General features: G+C 43.5%; 1 protein-coding gene across 1 annotated transcript in view; it reads right to left on the bottom strand.

The window, feature by feature from the left end:
- tgfbr1b (transforming growth factor, beta receptor 1 b) overlaps positions 1 to 18,521 on the bottom strand; it is a 147,303-nt gene that overhangs the window by 12,808 nt on the left and 115,974 nt on the right. The window contains exons 7-8 of the mRNA XM_051940818.1: positions 15,191 to 15,315; positions 14,843 to 14,973 (exon numbers count right to left, since the gene is read on the bottom strand). Coding sequence (XP_051796778.1) covers positions 14,843 to 14,973; positions 15,191 to 15,315 — 256 coding nt within the window. The remainder of the gene's footprint in view (positions 1 to 14,842; positions 14,974 to 15,190; positions 15,316 to 18,521) is intronic.

Raw genomic sequence — 18,521 nt, 5'->3', positions numbered from 1 at the left:
AATGTTCTCTAGTACGTAGTAGAACTTAAGACAATGTGTTCGTCTCTTTGTGTGGTTATGGGACAAATCCATTAAAAATATTAGTGACTAAATAATTTCAGTAAGTAGCCTGTACCAACAGAGTGTGTTTGTGTGTTAAGACTATTTTTGCATTACATTAGGTGAATACTATTCTTGGAAGCCTAACATTTACAAAACAGGTACTGATTATATCTAAAAATTTCTGCTGGTTGAGTAGCTCATTCAAAGTCTTTCTTGCAAAAGATTGCACTTATTTTGTAGCAAAAAAACATGCTGCAAAAACAAACATTTTATAAAGTACATTCATGCAGTGCGACAGTGTGTTCTGAGGACTGGACTAAAGTGACAAATTGTGTGGTTTGTCAACAAACCACACAATTGCGTGTTCAGCACGCATTATCTTTCAAAGGTCTTTTTATTGAGATTTCACAGTTCAACATGAAAACATCAGGCACTAACAAAGTGACTTTTCTTTTTTTTTTTTTTTTACTCTTAACATGTGCGGCACTCTCAGTCAAGAGAACGGTAGTGCTGGAACACAACAATAAAGTGCACACCTACCCACTTACCCACCCACTTACCCACACCCCATGAGAAAAAAAAAGGAAAAAAAAGTAGACAAAAAACAACAACATCCCACACACAAATGGGAGGGGGGGGGGACTCTGAAATTATTGTTGTAGGTTTGTTTAAGAAATCTAGGAAGGGACGCCAAAGCATGAGAAACCTGTTGAGTGATCCTGAAATAGTGCAGTGAGATTTTTCGAGACACAGAAGTGTCATCATATCAGCAATCCAGTGTGAAAAGGATAAATGGTCTTTCCATCGTAGAATGATGGCTCTGCGGGCTATTAATGAGGAGAAGGCCAGGATCTCATTTTTAGCTTTTGGCAGGTCACCATCCAGAGGCAGACCGAAGATGGCAGTCGGAGGGTTTGGAGGGATTTGATGGCTAAGCACCTTGGAAATAGACTGAAAGTATGATGTCCAGTAATTGGACAGGGAGGGGCAGGACCAATACATGTGGAGGAGGGAACCAGGGGCAGATCTGCACCTATCACATATGGAGTCAGCGTCTGGGTAAATGCGGGCTAGCTTAGTCTTAGAGATATGGATCCGGTCAACTACTTTAAACTGTAAGAGTGAATGCCTGGCACATACAGAGGAAGAATTGATACACTTGAGAATGAGGTTCCATGTAGGATCTGGAAATGGGGAACCAAGATCTTGCTCCCATGCTTTTCTGATTGCTGCAAAGGGACGGCTGTGTATGTTGGAGACAGCATTGTAAAGCTTGGATAAAATACTTCTTGACGTTGGAAGGAAAGAAGTGCATCTAAATGGTTTGCTGGGGGTTCTTCTGGGAAGTTTGGAATCAGTTTCTGAATGAAGGAGGAACCGAAAGAAATGGGAGCGGGGAAGACAAAAAGTTTGGCTGAATTGGGAGAAAGAAGCAAAGTTTCCATTCATAAATAGATCCCCAAAACACCTAAGATTCTTATCATACCAAATATTAAAGGCTCCGTCTAATGTAGAGCGGGCGAAGAAATGATTGGCAGCATTGTGGGACTTAAGTGACATGCTCTAAAGTCCAAAGTGTTTTCGGAACTGAAGCCATATCAGCAAAGACTCCCTGACGACCATGTTACCATGGAGGCCAGTTAAAGAAGCAGGGAGTGCAGCGCCTACAAGAGCAGGGAGAGAAACTGAACCTGATGCACCAGCTTCCATCGTCACCCACACAGGGGGGGAGGGGTTCCGATGAAAGTACACCCAGTGTAAAATGCAGCGAATATTGGCCGCCCAATAGTAAAACTGGAAATTGGGGAGAGCCAATCCCCCCTCCTGCTTTGGCCTCTGCAGGAACACACTGCGCAGTCTCGGTGGCTTGCCGTTCCAAATGTAAGAATCAAGCAGAGAGTCAAGGGTTTTAACCCTTTAAGCTGCAGTCAATTCCAGCCGTTTTCAGTACAAAAAAACACTAATATTCTATTTTTAAATTAAACAAAAATTACGGAAAATACGGGGAATATTGGACGGGCATCGCGAGGTGCATTTCCTGGAAAACGACCAATTCGGGGATTTTATACCGACTTCAGGACATGTTTTGGACAAAATAGTTTACTGGCTTGTGTCATCTGGATGTAAAAGGTTGGATTATGGCCGTTTTTTGTGGAATCTTTTTTTCTGTGTGTAATAATGAACGGATGGATGAATATTCGTTTTTGTCAGACAAATGTGTTTTTCTCACCCGCTGTGGTAATCGCATCTGAAAGTGGTTTATACCGGCGGATTCATGAGAATCTAAGCTTTCCATCGGCGTATAGTGTTTGTATAATTGCGTTTGCAGCCATCGGACATTCTTGAAATTCCTATGCAAATTAGTAGGTGTACCGCCGGCGGTACACTGAAGCTTAAGGGGTTAAAAAAAGATTTGGGGATCAAAATGGGGAGACATTGAAAAAGATATAAAAATTTAGGAAGTATGGTCATTTTAATCGAATTAATCCTACCGATAAGAGAGTGTGAGAGGGGACCACTTTGATAGAGAAATCTTGGCTTGGTAAATCAGGTTGAGGAAGTTGTGCTTGAAAAGGTCCCTATATGTTCTTGTGACACAAACGCCAAGATAAGTAAATCGTTCAGCCACTACTTTGAATTTGGAAACTATGCCAACTGCCATGTGTGCGCATTTGCTAACTGGAAATAGTTCACTTTTGCCCAGATTGATCTTGTATCCAGATATATGGCCATACGTTTCGAAAAGTGTAAGAGCTTCAGGAAGGGAGCTGTTAGGGTCTGAAATGTAAAGAAGGTCATCTGCATAAAGGGAGACCTTGTGCTCTACGCCTCCCCTTCGAATACCCTTTATACCACTGTTGCTACGGATAGCTATAGCCAGTGGCTCTATGGCAATGGCAAAGAGAAGCGGACTAAGAGGGCAGCCCTGCCATGTTCCTCTGTGTAGATCAAATGGATGAGAGTACAGGCCATTAGTTAAGACCAAGGTAGAGGGAGACTGATGGAGCCGTTTGATCCATGATGAGAATAAGGGCCCAAAACCAAAACTGGAAAGAGCTCGGAAGAGAAAGTGCCACTCTACTCTGTCGAACGCCTTTTCAGCGTCAACAGACAGAAGGCATTCCTGCTTGTCTTTCTCACTGGAGTAAATTATGTTAGTCTCCGGATGTTATAAAAAGAATGTCGGGCCTTTATGAACCCAGTTTGGTCGGGTGAAATAATGAAAGGAAGGACATCTTCTTATCGGCTTGCCAGAACTTTCGCTAAGATTTTAACATCTGTGCTCAGTAAAGAAATGGGCCGATATGAGGAGCAATCTAAAGGGTCCTTTTCTTTTTTTTAGCAACAAGGAGATGCAGGCTTGGCTAAATGTGGGAGGGAGTGCACCGGAATCAAAAGAGTCAGCAAACACCGAACAGAGAAAGGGAGATAGGTCTGCTGCCAGTTTCTTGTAAAGCTCTGGTGGTAACCCATCAGGACCAGGGGCTTTACCTGTTTGCATGGAGGATATTGATTTCAGTATCTCGCTCTGGGTGATTGGAGCCTCTAGTTTGTTCTTCTGGTTTTTTGTCAGTGAGGACATATCTAAATTATGGAAAAAGTTTTCCATCATGTCGCTATCTGGTGTAGAGTCTGAGGTATAAAGATTAGAAAAAAAAGACCAGAATCTCTCATTGATTATTTTCGGATTTGAGGATACAGAACCATCATTAGATCGGACACCAGGGATGACCTGCCGAGCTCTAAGACCCCGCAATTGGTTAGCCAATAACCTGCCTGACTTCTCCCCATGCTCGTAAAAAGTACACTTGATTCTAAGAAGCTGACCGTCCACATGACGGGAGGTGAGGAGATTGACTCAGACTGTAGTTTTAGACGCTCTATGTATAAAGAGAGAAATGGAATGCTGCCTATCAATGCACAAAATCTGGTCCACAATGTCTGCCTGCCTCCTTTTAGAAGTCTTAGTTTTGTGAGCAGCAAATGATATGATTTCACCCCTCAAGTAAGCCTTCAATGCTTCCCAGATCACTTTTTAAGACATACCTGGGGTATCGTTATCTTGAAGAAACAGCTTAATGTGACTGGAAATGTGGAGTGAGAAGTTTTCATCCACAAGTAGAGATGGGTTCAACCTCCAATGCCTCCTTGTCTTCACAGTTCCAGAGAAAGAAAGATTAAGGACAACTGGCGCATGGTCAGAAAGAACTATACCCTCATAGCTGCAGTGATTAAGATTTGGAAGCAGGGAGTTATCTAGGAAGAAATAGTCAATCCGCGAATATGTTTGGTGGACATGGGAGAAGAAAGAGTATTCTCTGCTGGAGGGGTAGAGGAAACGCCAGGTGTTGGAGAAGCTGCAATCAGACAGGAATGATTTAATTAACCTAGCTGATTTACTTAAGATGGCATGTTTGGGAGGGGAACGATCCAAGTTCTCATTCATAAAACAATTGAAATCTCCACCAAGGATCAAGGAGTGTGATTCGAGGTTGGAAAGTCTGGAAAAGAAGCTCTGGAAAAATTGTACGTCGTCTGTATTTGGGGCATAGAGGTTGGCCATGGTGACATTTCTGTCCCCCAACTTCCCTGAAACAATAATAAATCGACCGTTCCTGTAACTTGAGAGGAAACAAAGGAAATATGTTGGTCTATAAGGATTGCAGTGCCCCTGGCCTTGCCGCCAAATGTGGAATGAAAACCCTGCCCAGTCCAAGCTCTCTCCAGCCTGCACTGATCAGAGGGACGGAGATGGGTTTCCTGGAGAAATACAATTGCTGCTTTAAGTTGTTTTAAGTGGGAGATTACTTTGGTCCGTTTCACTGGGTGGTTCAGCCCCTTCACATTCCAAAACTGCACTTGTAAAACCCACGATGAGGCTTGATAGGACATCAAGGCCTCCAGTCTTTCCATGACTAACCTAAGAAGCCTGCTTCCTAAGCCTGCCAAGTCCCACATAACATTGAGAATAAAAGATAGTAAAAACAACCCAAAAAGACTATCAGACCGCTTAAATATATATCCGCAGCAGTCTTTTAACATAATAATAACAGTAATAATAATAATAATATTACTATTAATAATATTAATAATAATAATAATAATATAATTATAATAACAATAGGATTCTTCCCGACATCAAGCAGCATTTATAACAAACCCTTTCAGTAAACAAATGAGCAACAGCTTTATAAAATATAACAGACAACATCTGCGCTCCATGTTGCGCGGCCGGGGGGAGAGGGGGGAGCAGTACATTACTCACAGAACCGACTGGCAAGTCCAAGGGGGAAAACAGAGGAGTGTTGCTCGGAACCCGATCACGGAGGAGAAGACGGGCCACCATCCATGGTCTTCAGGAAGTTAGCCGCGTGGGCCACAGAGGGGAGCCATCTCCTCTCACCACTAGACAGCGTGACGCGCAGCCTCGCGGGGTAGAGGAGAGATGGACAGAGACCGCGCTTGTAAAGTTCAGCCATGACCTCCTTGTACTCGTAACGTTGTTTCAGGACATCCGCGGTGTAGTCTTCGTAGATCCGGATCTTGTGGCCGGCATACTCCAGGCTGTCATGCTTGCGCGCCTCCCTGATGACCGCGTCTTTGACCTGGTAGCGATGAAAACGGATTACCACCATGCGCGGCCTCGAGCCCGAACCAGGCTTGGCGACAGGGCTGCGATGGGCGTGGTCCAGCTCCTGGGCTGAGGGGAGCACGCCATCTACGAGGAACTGGGAGAAGAAGGCAGTGGGGCGACCGTCCTCGGTATCTTCAGGAAGGCCGACAATGCGGATGTTTTGTCTCCGGCTGCGGCCCTCCAGCTCAGCCAGCCTGGACCACAGCCATTTGGTCTCCTCCTGGAGAGAGGCGCAGGCGGCTTCGCTGCGGTCCAGATGACTGCCGACCTCCCCCGTGTTAGCCTCCAAGTCCGCGATGCGCTTACCATGACCAGAAACCAGGATCTGATCAAGCTTCTCTTCAAATGAGGCGAAAGAAGTCTCAAAATCGGTGGTCAGAGATGCCCGGTGCTGCTCCAGGAGCTCAGTGATGTGCTGAACCGTTAAGCTAGCCATGCTGCTGCTCGTATCCACCGAGGTGACCGCGTGCGAGTCCTTTGACTGCTTCCCAGACTTTGACATTCCAAAAAGTGAGTCAAAGCTGCTAAAAATCTTGCCGATAAAAATGAGGACCTTGAGAACCAATAAACGGGTTGTTTTTACACAAAAATCTTTAAAGGTCGTGGGAGCTAGCGAACTGCGTACCTACTCCATCTACTGCCAAACCGGAAGCCCCAGCACGCATTATCAAAGGCACGTTTTTGCTGACAACAGATCAAGCTCGGTTTTCACTAGGTTATCCACACTCCATAATCTGAGTTGGTATCTGTAGGTACAGACAAGTTTCAATTTGTGAAATCTTTTCATCCGTCTGGATAAGTATCATCATTACAGTCTGTGGGTCAGTGTGCATCACTGTTTTGTGACCTTGAATAGCTCTTATTGTGTGTAAAGTGCATATGAGTTCATCTAGGTATTCCTGTGTTTAGCTCCAGAAAAATCATTGAAACCAGCTGAAGTGTGAATGTGAACAAAAGACTACATGTAAATGTCACAAGAGGATAATGGCTAACTGCAGCTTCAGTAAGTTTGTGCAGTGCTTAGCAAAGTTTTCTGCTCTTTCCAGGAGTAGATATAGGGGATAAAACAGGATCACCTATTTCTTCATCATAAATGTATGGATTCATATCTGCTTTGTTATCTTTATTCTTTTTACTGGAAGTACCTACATCATAAATAATCACAAGTTTAAAGGGCCTCCTTTCATGCAGAAGTTCAGCACGTCAGAAAATATACAAAATAAAATTAAAATACAGTGTAAAGAAGAAGCTTATACAAGAGTATGCAAGGTGTAAATTTTGTCATCTGCCCAAGACTGCCAGGGTCTGTGTGGACTGTCTGTGTGCAGCCCACACTTTGTGATTGTGTGAACTGGCCACAGGCAACAGCGCATGTGTTTGGAAAACAAGCAGTGCTGAAAACAAATGTTTAGTATATTGAGAGACTACACGAAGAGAATCTCCATCTACACCTTTATAATTCATCATTAAAAGTTGTAATTATAGTAGTCACTGCTGGACTTTTGAGGAGCTTTGTTTGTACATGCTTTCATCGGCGCACCTCAAACACAGGAGGAATCCCTTATTTCTCAGAAATCCTCCGCTATGTTCACACACTGTGCCTGGCCCACCTCTATAATAATCATTGATAGTGATACAACATCAGCTGCTGTTTGCTCGTGTGTTTGTCTTTGTTTGAAGCCAAGGTGGCTAACTAAGAAGAGAAGCATTTCTGCAGTCTATTAACCCTTTAAGCTTCAGTCAATTCCAGCCGTTTTCAGTACAAAAAATCGCTAATATTCTATTTTTAAATAAAAAAAATTACGAAAAATACAGGGAATATTGGACGGGCATCGCGAGGTGCATTTCCTTGAAAATGACCGATTCGGGGATTTTATACCGACTTCAGGACATGTTTTGGATAAAATAGTTTACTGGCTTGTGTCATCTGGATGTAAAAGGTTGGATTATGGCCGTTTTTTGTGGAATCTTTTTTTTTGTGTGTAATAATAAACCCGGAAATGTGAGTCGCGCTGTGTGCGTTGAAGCCGTGTATAGAGAACGGATGGATGAATATTCGTTTTTGTCGGACAAATGTGTTTTTCTCACCCGCTGTGGTAATCGCATCTGAAAGTGGTTTATACCGGCGGATTCATGAGAATCTAAGCTTTCCATCGGCGTATAGTGTTTGTATAATCGTGTTTGCAGCCGTCGGACATTCTTGAAATTCCTATGCAAATTAGTAGGTGTACCACCGGCGGTACACTGAAGCTTAAGGGGTTAATACATCGGTTTTGGGCAATATTTGCACCTGTTCTGACTGGAGATGTTATGCGATATAATTAGGATACCATCTGCATTTTAGGGTTTTATATAAAACTCTGCAGAAACAGATTGAGAAGTAAAAATTAGTGAAACAAAAGCTTACTCTAACCACCAGTTCTACTTTACTTCTACTTTGTCACTGAGATGGGAAAGATCAGGAATAAGAAAGAATAGACTTGTGTGGTGTAATATAAAATATACTGTACTGATGTTGTTAAGCTCTCTTTAGAAACACCAGGGACTAAAACTTCAATTTCCAAATGAATACTGCACCTTTTACTCAGAGAGGTCACATGAGCTCAAATTTAGAGGGCAATTTCTTTAGACCATTTTATTGCAGATGTGTGACTATTCTGGTAAAAACAAAAATTTGAATTAAAATGTAGAACCCATAGAGAATGCATACCAAAAAGAAAACATGTTAATTACAGATCACAAACATCATTTGTTGTCTGGATGCTGCCAGACAAAAAGCTGGCTGAGGTACGAAAACTGGGGTTCAAGTTAGACAACAGAATATGACAATGTGTGACACCTGCTCTGTGCATTCTGATCTGTTACAACATTTATATCGAGATTTATATAATATTTTTGATAATGTATGTACACATACTAAATTTGCAAATGTATAGTTGTATGCACAATATTTTCTGTGAATATTTTGAGGGATAAAAAGAGGATCACAGCAGGCACATTTATACACTGCTCAAAAAAAATTAAAGGAACACTTTTTAATCTAAGCACTGCATCAAGTCAGTCAAACGTGGGATACTGATCTGGTCAAGTAAGTAACTGAGGGGCTTTTTAGTCAGTTTCAGCTGCTTTGGTGTTCATAAAATTAACAACAGATGCACTAGAGGGGTAACAATGAGACAACCCCCAAACCAGGAATGAGTTTACAGGTGAAGGCCACTGACATTTTTTTCTTTCCTAATGTTTTCAGACCGTTTTTCACTAGTTTTGCATTTGGCTAGGGTCGGAGTCACTTCTGGAAGCATGAGGCGATACCTGGACCCTACAGAAGTTCCACAGACAGTCCAACTCCTCCAGGATGGCACATCAGTGTGTGCCATTGCCAGAAGGTTTGCTGTGTCTCCCAGCACAGTCTCAAGAGCATGGAGGAGATTCAAGGAGACAGGCAGTTTGTCTAGGAGAGCTGGACAGGACTGTAGAAGGTCCTTAACCCATCAGCAGGACAGGTATCTGCTCCTTTGTGCAAGGAGGAACAGGATGAACACTGCTATAGCCCTACAAAATGACCTCCAGCAGACCACTGGTGTGAATGTCTCTGATCAAACAATCAGAAAGAGATTTAATGAGGGTAGTCTGAGGGCCCGACATCCTATAGTGGGCCCTGTGCTCGCTGACCGGCACCGTGGAGCTCGGTTGGCATTTGCCATAAAACACAGGAACTGGTGGGTCCACCACTGGTGCCCTGTGCTTTTCACAGATGAGAGCAGGTTCACCCTGAGCCCATGTGACAGACATGAAAAGGTCTGGAGAAGCCGTGGAGAATGTTATGCTGCCTGTAACATTGTTCAGCATGACCGGTTTGGTGGCGAGTCAGTGATGGTCTGGGGAGGCATATCCATGGCGGGACGCACAGACCTCTACAGGCTGGACAATGGCATTCTGACTGCCTTTAGGTATCAGGATGAAATCCTTTGACCCACTGTCAGACCCTATATTGGTGCAGTGGTCCTGGATTCCTTCTGGTGCACGACAATGCCCAGTCTTATGTGGTCGGAGAACTCATGCAGTTCCTGGAGGATGAAGGAACTGATACCATTAGCTGGCCCCCATGCTCACCTCACCTGAATCCAATAGAACACCTTTGGAGCATTATGTTTTGTTCCATCAGACACTATCAGGTTGCTCCTCAAACTGTCCAGGAGCTCAGTGATGCCCTGGTCCATTTCTGGGAGGAGATACCCCAGGACACCATCCGTCGTCTCATTAGGAGCTTGTCCCGACATTGTCAGGCATGCATACAAACACATGGAGGCCATACAAACTACTGAATACCATTCTGAGTTGCTGCCAAGGAGTTTCAGAAAGACAGAAAAGCCTGCCACATCAGTTTTTCAGTTTGATTTTGGGGTGTCTTGAATTTAGCCCTCTTGAGAGTTGATAATTTTCACTTCCATCAAACAATGTGGCATCTTTTCATTCCTAACACATTGTCCAATCCATATCAATGTAAATATCCAGTTCGTTTTTCCCCCCACATTGAAATATGTTTTTTTTTTTTTTTTAATAAGTGTCCCCTTAATTTTTTTGAGCAGTGTAACATAGGCTGTCCAGCTCATATTCATTACAGGTTCTGTTACATTAAAATACAGTGGTCTCTCGCCATGTTGCGTTCACTTTTCGCGGTCTCACTGTATCATAGATTTTTAAATTGCATTTGGTATCTCGGATTTTTCGCTATATCGCAGAATTTTGTGGAAAAGATATTTTTCCTTATTTCTTATTGTGGCGAGATGTGTTGAAGAATTACGCTGGAGAAAAGATGTCTGCCTTTTATGCACTATGTAACTGCTTTTATTTTGACACAGAGATATCAGCAATATTAAAAATGTGACAGGAAGTCATCAGACACACTACATTTCACACTCAAGGTCTTGACAACATAACACTTAACCAAACTAACTAGGTTAACTAAACCACAAAAACACAATAAAACACAAACACTAATAACACTTTCACACAAACATAAACCACAATAATGACATTAAAATCCCTTACACCCCGAACTCACATGGTGCACTGCAGCACAACAATTCAGTCATAGTGACCGACTCTGTGATTGCTAAATTATTTTAATTATTTTTACGGTAAAATAAGCATTTTCAAGCGAAAACAATATAAAAAATAACAAAAATGACAAATGTATTTAAAGAATATTTAATCAAAATAAAATGCGTAGCAGACAGCACTGGCCGCTCATTGGCTCAGTGACCGCAGCATCAGTCTCTTCGGTCTCCTGTGCATACAGGGTTCTCACCAGGATTTTTTTTCAGCGTAACGGCAGGTCCTGCTGCACGCGCACGCGCAATAGTCGGGAATGCGCATGCGCAATAGATGGGAACGGGTCAATCGACAGGAAAGTACGGCTGAGGTGGGGAGACAAATTATCCTAGCTAGGCACCCAGTCGATAAAAACAAATGCACATGGCATTTATCTGTCAAAATAACAGCGCAGCGGCCCTAATCACAGTGTTAACCCTTCCTGTTCGGCCCCCGACCGTGGTCAGGAAGCCCGGGGTTAACCCCCTTCACTTCCTCAGCAGCCGTAGAGGCAAAGACACAGGAGCCCAGCCGTATCAAAGAACACTGCAGCCTTTATTGTCTATCAACCGCACAGTACCGCCAATCCAGCAACTACACACCTCTCCTCCTCTACTGAACCGACTGCACCGACTGAATGGACTGCCGGCTCTCTCGCTCGCGCTGCATTCAAGGTCGCTTGGACATCTCGCTCTCCCCCTTTCTCCCACACACACACGCTGCTCTCTCTCCCTCTCTCAGGACAGAGCCACACACTCTCATAACACCGTAATCTTTGAAATGCGTTGGCATAGCAGCCCTAATCACAGCATAATCTTTCAAACTGACAGCATAACAGGCCATTACGACTGCGTAAAGGCCCATTAGACAGCGTAACGGGCTGTTATGACAGCGTAACGGGCCGTTACGCTGAAATGCGCTGGCGAGAACCCTGGCATAGCAACGTTTCGCATCTGGTCTTGCCCATTTCACATAGACTTCTGATCACTGCGCACAGTGTTGCTCTGCACTTATGTGCGGTGTGTGGGGAGGGTTTATAAAGCCTTAAAATATATATTTCCACAAGAAAAGCACTCAGAGAGCGCAGTACTTTGCCAAGACTGTTCATTCCCTGACCTTGCGCTGAACACAGGCATGTGTTATGCATGTGTAAAGTTGAATAGAATAGATCTTTTTTGTCACTCGTACAGAAAACAGTGACAATCAGTTTAGCACTCTCCACATAGCGGCAATAAAACTAAACTATATAAGGCAATATTAACACACTAAAAATATACACAACCAAAATATAAAAGCAAAATATACAGTGTGGAAACGGTTTATGGTTAGAGACCTGCTCTATGCCTAAATATTGCACATTGCACTCTGGTCATTCCCCGGGCTTTCTTCTGCAGTCTGCTGGTGTAAATGTCTCTTAGGGGAGGTAGCGTGGTCCCAATCACCCGCTCTGCTGCTCTCACTACCCGTTGCAGGTCCTTCCTGTCCTCTGCAGTACAGCAGTTGGTCAGTAGGCTCTCAATGGTGGAGCGATAGAAGTGTGTGAGTAGCTTTTGAGGGGGAAGAGCCTGACGCAGCTTCCTGAGGAAGTACAGTCTCTGTTGGGCTGTCTCCACCTAGTGTGTAATGCAAAGCCTGCATGTGCCTGAGATGTGGACCCTGAGGAACCTGAAGCTCTCCACCCTCTCTACCTCCTCTCCATCGATGTAGAGGGTGGAGTGTTCCATTCACCATGATCTCCTAAAATCCATGACCATCTCCTTAGTTTATGGTGAGAGCATACCTCCTCCCCGTAGGCTGATTCATAATTGTCTCTAATTAGTCCTATGATGTTGGGGTCATCAGCAAACTTGATGATGGTGTTGCTGGAGTGAACAGGACAGCAGTCGTGTGTGAATAGAGTATAACAGGGGGCTGAGGACACACTCCTGTGGAGTACCGGTGTTCAAGATGAGTGTGAGGAGATGTGGTTTCTGATCCTGACGTTTTGGGGTCTGTTCCTGGGGAACTTCGATGTCCAGGAGCACAGTGAGCTGCCGAGCCCAAGGTTGCTGAACTTCATAACCAGTTTGTGAAGGAGAACTGTATTGAAGGCGGAGCTGAAATCCACAAACAGCATCCTCACATAGGTGTTACTCCCTTCCAGGTGTGTGAGGGCTGTGTGAAGAGATGTGATGATGGAGTCATCCGTTAACCTGCTTGCCCTGTATGCAAACTGATGTGGATCGATGTCAGCAAGAATAGCAGCCTAAATATGGGATGATATGAGTCTTTCAAAGCATTTGGTTATGATGGGGGTAAGAGCAACAGGGCGATAGTCGTTCAGGCAGCTCACTGTGTTCTTCGGCACAGGGACGATGGTGGCTGTCTTAAGGCAGGTGTGCACTGCAGACTGTAGTAGCGAGAGGTTTAACATGGTGATGAAAACCTCTGCCAGTGATTTTGCACATGACTTGAGTGCTCTCCCTGTGACACCATCTGGACCAGACGTTTTCCTGTGATGACTCTGCTCAGGGTGGCTCTGACTTGATGCTGCTGCAACTAGATGGGGGTGTCGTCCCTCTCTGGAAGAGCAGTGAAGGTGTGGGCCTGTCCGTTGCGTTGGTCAAAACGAGTGAAGAATTGGTTCAGAGTGTCCAGCAGGATGCTGTCTATGGACTCTGACAACGTCTGACCGTCCTTATAGCCGGTGAGTCTCTTGACCCCCTGCCACATGTTTCGGGGGTTGTTGTCAAAGTCTTCCTCAATACGCTTTGTATTTGCGCCGTGTTGATGCCTTTCTACAGGGACCACCATGCATCTTTATAAGTCTGCTGATCTCCTGACTTGAAGGTAGCCTTCCACACTCTCAGCAGGGCACGTACCTCGCTGTTCAAGTACGGTTTTCAGTTTGGGAACACATTAACAATCTTTGTTGATGGTACACTCTCAGAGCAGAAGTTGATGTAGGAGAGCATAGCAGATGTGGGACTCTCCAGCTCTGCCCCTTCTGCAAATATCCCCCAGTCTGTGGTCTCAAAACAATCCTGCAGGACTGAGGTGGCTTCCTCATTCCATACTCGAATGGTTTTGTGTGTACATTATGTACGGATAATGAATTGTGTGGCTTAAATATGTAGTGGGCAGCGGGAATTGATGGGACTTAGAAACACCCCCACAATTTAAACAATTGTTCCTTGTATAATTTCTGATAAATTGGCAACTGTGGATTTGTAGTGGGATCACAATCATGTAATTGTCAGCAGGCAACTGACAGAGTTCACCAGCTGTCATGGTTACAGTGACGTCATGCTGGCTGCCATTCCTTGCAATGGGAAATCCTTAACAAATCCGTGGATCCAGACAATAAGCCGCATTGCTCCCAAAATCTAATCAGTTGGTCCTTGTGTCATTACTGACCTTCCCTGAAAATTTCATCCAAATCCATTTGTCCCTTTTCAAGTAATGTTGCACATAGATTCACAGACAAACGTACGCTGATCGTCACATAACTTTGCTGCGTTCATTGGCGGAGTAATAATAAAATAAATATTTTAGCATTGGAGTTGTGTATGATTGTGTTCATTTGCATTTACTTTATTTTGTTTATTATTTTGGTGTTTATGTTGCGCCTGGATCTTATTTCATTGACTATTTGGTCAGATATTTTATTGTTTTGTGTTTTCTTATTTCCCTGCACGGTGTTCCAGATGTTGGTTCTGCATTCTTGTTGTTTTTGGTACAGCTGACTTAATTGTGGTACAGCAGGAGAATCGTAAGCACGCGGTATGCGTTTGTTGTGCTTAGCGATGAATAAAACCTGCAGAAAACTGTGCTGTTGTGCTGGGGATGTTTAGTATGGAAAACAGCAAAAGCTATGAGCATAAAAACGCAAGGGAATTGTAACAAGCCTTGACCCACAGCCCTGGAGACGGGTGAGTCGACCAATATTTAAGGGTTACAATATGATCGGTAATTCGTGGATTTTCGTCTATCGCGGGGGGAGTCTGGAACGTAACCCGCAATAGGGATCACTGTACTTTCAAAAACATGTTTGTAAAGAGTTACACTCAGGTATAGCATCATCTGTCTTACCTCACAACTCTGCCAGCGGTTAGGAATGTTGGGTCGAAGCTTCTGCTCACAAACTACCTTCCTCATCTCCTCCACTGATGGATCTGACTGTACCAGGTCATAGTAAGGCAGCTGGTAGTCCTCATGAATACCTGTCAGAAAACATGATGGGAAAACATGACATGTACCTGTTGGTCTAATTATGTGTCTTCCCTTCATCTATGCAGATAGTAGTGTGTTAACATTTGCATAATTATCACTGTTCCTCATCTGGTCCATTCATCTATCTTTTTCTCATTTAATTTGTCAACCTCCCATTCATGTAATTAATGATTCCATCTCTGCCATGTTTTAAAATTTGATCCTCACCTCCCATAGAGCAGCGGCTGGCGATCTCCCAGAAGACCAGGCCCATGGCGTAGATGTCCGCTCGCTTGAAAGACTCAAAATGTTTCATGTTTATGGAGTCGTCCAGGACCTCTGGAGCCATATACCTGTACAAAACATAATGGGCTGTTAATAAACAGATTCTTGCATGTCTTGTTGCATAATGATACAGTAAATGTAATTTTTTGGTATTCAAAGCTACAGTATTCACTAAACAGCAATTACAGCATAAGTTTGTAAAGTTGGTGGACACAAACGTGCACTACAATACATTCATAGAGCTTTTAGCAGATACATTTTCTTGACACTGATCTGCATTTACCATACTTTCCGGACTATTAGGCCACTACTTTTTTCACACGCTTTGAACCCTGCGGCTGATACAATGATGTGGCTAATGTATAGATTTTTACGGGTGAGCTTCATGTCAGAATCAGAATCACTTTATTCATCCCCAAAGGGAAATTCAGTTTTGTCGCCAACAAGTTTAGCCTCATCACATCAGACCAATGAAATTTACCAAACAGGTCACAGTGGACCAACGAAACTGTTGGAATTAAATCAAACGCACTCACATTAAATTCTTCTGATCAGTCATTTTGCACTTCATGCACACATCCTCATCATGGAAAACACATGAAGAAACGCATATGATGCAGCTTTAAAGTTAAAGGCAATTGATCTGCCTGTCGAAGAAGGAAGTAGAGCTGATGCACGTAAGCTTGGCATCAATGAATCAATGGTGAGATGGAGACGGCAGCGTGAACCGTCTTGAATGCGTTTTACTGTCGTATTTACTGTCGTATTACAGGCACTGTTTGGCACTTATTTAAAAGTTCAAAAAATCTTTCAGTGTACATATCTCTTTTACAACGTGGAGACCTGTGGCTTTTCGACAAGTGCGGTCTATATATGTACATGTTTTTTCCTCTTTTTAAATTTAGTGGGTGCGGCTTATATTCAGGTGCACTCAATCCAGAAATTATGGTACTCTGCTCACGATTTGGTGTCAAGGATTCAGCTGTGTGAACACGTGGACTGTACATGCCTGCAATGGAGGTGTGCTGATGTCAGCATTAACTTTTGCTGGTCAGTGATTAACCACGCCTGACGAACGTCAGCGGGGTTACTGCATTTGGTGCGGTATCTGGCTGGCTGGGTAAGTATGTATGTATGCATGTGGCTATGTCCATTCCGATATCTCTGCAAGTGCTGAAGTCAGGATAATCAAACTTGGCACTGAAGAGCAGTCTAAGGTCCCGTGCTCAGTTGTGGAGTTACAGGTCAGCAGATCAAGTAGGAAGGGAGATATGTACGATGATCAAAAGTGATACATATTGCATCATTTGTATAGGGAGGACGGGGTTTTCGCCAGTAGAGGGCGTGGTTCTGCCCTCTACTGAGGGCTCGTCTAGTTTTATTCCTGTCCAGAGCACATACACGGGTCATTTTTACCCTAACCCCATCAACAATTGAAGGAGAATTTATAGATCTTTTGTGGAACTACCTTTTTTGTTTGTTTGAGTTTTTGTATTTTCATAAACAGACAAAAGAACATAAAATTGTATATCATGCTGTTGCGTTACACTGCACATTTAAAACAGAAGAACAAAAAATAAATAAATTAAATAAAAGCAAGGGAACATTAAGAGTCAATTATTTTAAACAATTTTGCAATTGAAAGAAAGGGAAATTAAATGAGTAAATGAAGACAAAGTAATACTGCCACTGCACTGTCATACGTTTAAGACAAGAAGAAGTCCAGCTGCCAACCCCTCCTACTCCCACACAGTCTGATGTCAGATATATTACCATAATGATCAGTTTTCACAGATCATTTACAATCAACTTTAATGCCTGATAACAAAAGAGACAAAGATAGCTGAACTATTTTGATAATAGTAACACAATAGTAAAGGAGAAAGATGCTTATTGGTTAGCTCCTGATGAGTTGGCCACTTTGTGTCATTCTGTCCCCTCATCACAAGTTGAGTTAGGTCTTTAGGTAAATAACTGAGCACAGGAGACCACGTCTGTGAAATACCTCTCATTCCCCCTCAGAACCGCACTAATCCTTTCATGAGGGAGGACCCTACAGCGGGGAGGCAAATGACGGTGAAGCTCCTGATGTTTCACAAAGCCTTTATTTACGTTCAGCCTTATTTTGAACACAAATTCACCTTTCTGTCCTTCACTCCTTTCTTGTCCTCATTCCAGCTGCTTCTAAGTTTAGACACATCCTTTGCTAGACAGCAAAAGCGTGGAACTTTACGTGAATTGCGCTCCTAAAATTTTAAGTTAGGGGCCACTGTGCTCCTAGGAAAAAATGTTAGTCTGGAGCTCTGCATTAGACATTTGCAGTAAGATGCTGCAGATGTTTTATCAGTCTGTGGTAGCAAGTGTCCTGTTTTATGATGCAGTCTGCTGGGGAGGCAGTATAAAAAACAAGGATGTAAGACATCTGAACAAACTGATTAAAAAAGCTGGCTCTGTGGTTGGACTGAAATTGAACACATTGGAGGATGAGGTGGAGAGACGTGCACTGAGCAAAATGGAGGCCATTTTGACAAACCTGGATCATCCACTTCACATCTGCCTCAGTGAACAACAAAACAATGGTGGACGGCTCCTATCCCTGTGCTGCAGGACTGAAAGACTCAGAAAATCTTTCTTGCCAGCAGCAATCAGACTATTTAATTCAAAAGTAAACAGATGAGACCAGACAATTGAAATTCCCTTCGGGGATTAATAAAGCCATTCTATTGTACTGTATTGTACTGTATCGACAGGAAGGCCACAGTTTGTCAGGCTGGGGAACTGTGCTTCTGGAACATTAATGAGCAGTACTGGGGCTCCACAAGGAACAGTCCTGGCTCCATTCCTGTTCACACTGTATACATCTGACTTCAAATACAGCAGTGAGTCCTGCCACATTCAGAAATACTCTGAGGACACTGCTATCATGACGTATCAGAAATGGACATGAAGCCGAATACAGGGATCTGATAAGTACCTTCAGTGACTGGAGTCACAAACACGGCCGGGTACTCAACATTTCAAAGACAAAGGAAATGATCACAGATTTCTGCTGATTCCAAACCCCCTCTTCAGTCAGTGAACACTTGTGGTGTGGACATCGAGGTGGTGACATCGTATAAATATTTAGGTGTACACTTGGATTATGGTGCTTGTTAAGTTGGACTGGTCTGAAAACATAGACTTCATCTACAAAAAGGAGCAGAGCCGCCTCTTTTGCCTCAGAAGACTCCGATCTACGGTATAGACATCTGCAGTAAGAAGCTGCAGATGTTTT

Source organism: Acanthochromis polyacanthus, chromosome 20 (assembly GCF_021347895.1).
Source record: "Acanthochromis polyacanthus isolate Apoly-LR-REF ecotype Palm Island chromosome 20, KAUST_Apoly_ChrSc, whole genome shotgun sequence".
NCBI classification, from domain to species: Eukaryota; Metazoa; Chordata; class Actinopteri; family Pomacentridae; genus Acanthochromis; species Acanthochromis polyacanthus.
The sequence above is the reverse complement of the archived record's forward strand: the minus strand, read 5'-3'. Positions and strand labels throughout refer to the sequence as shown.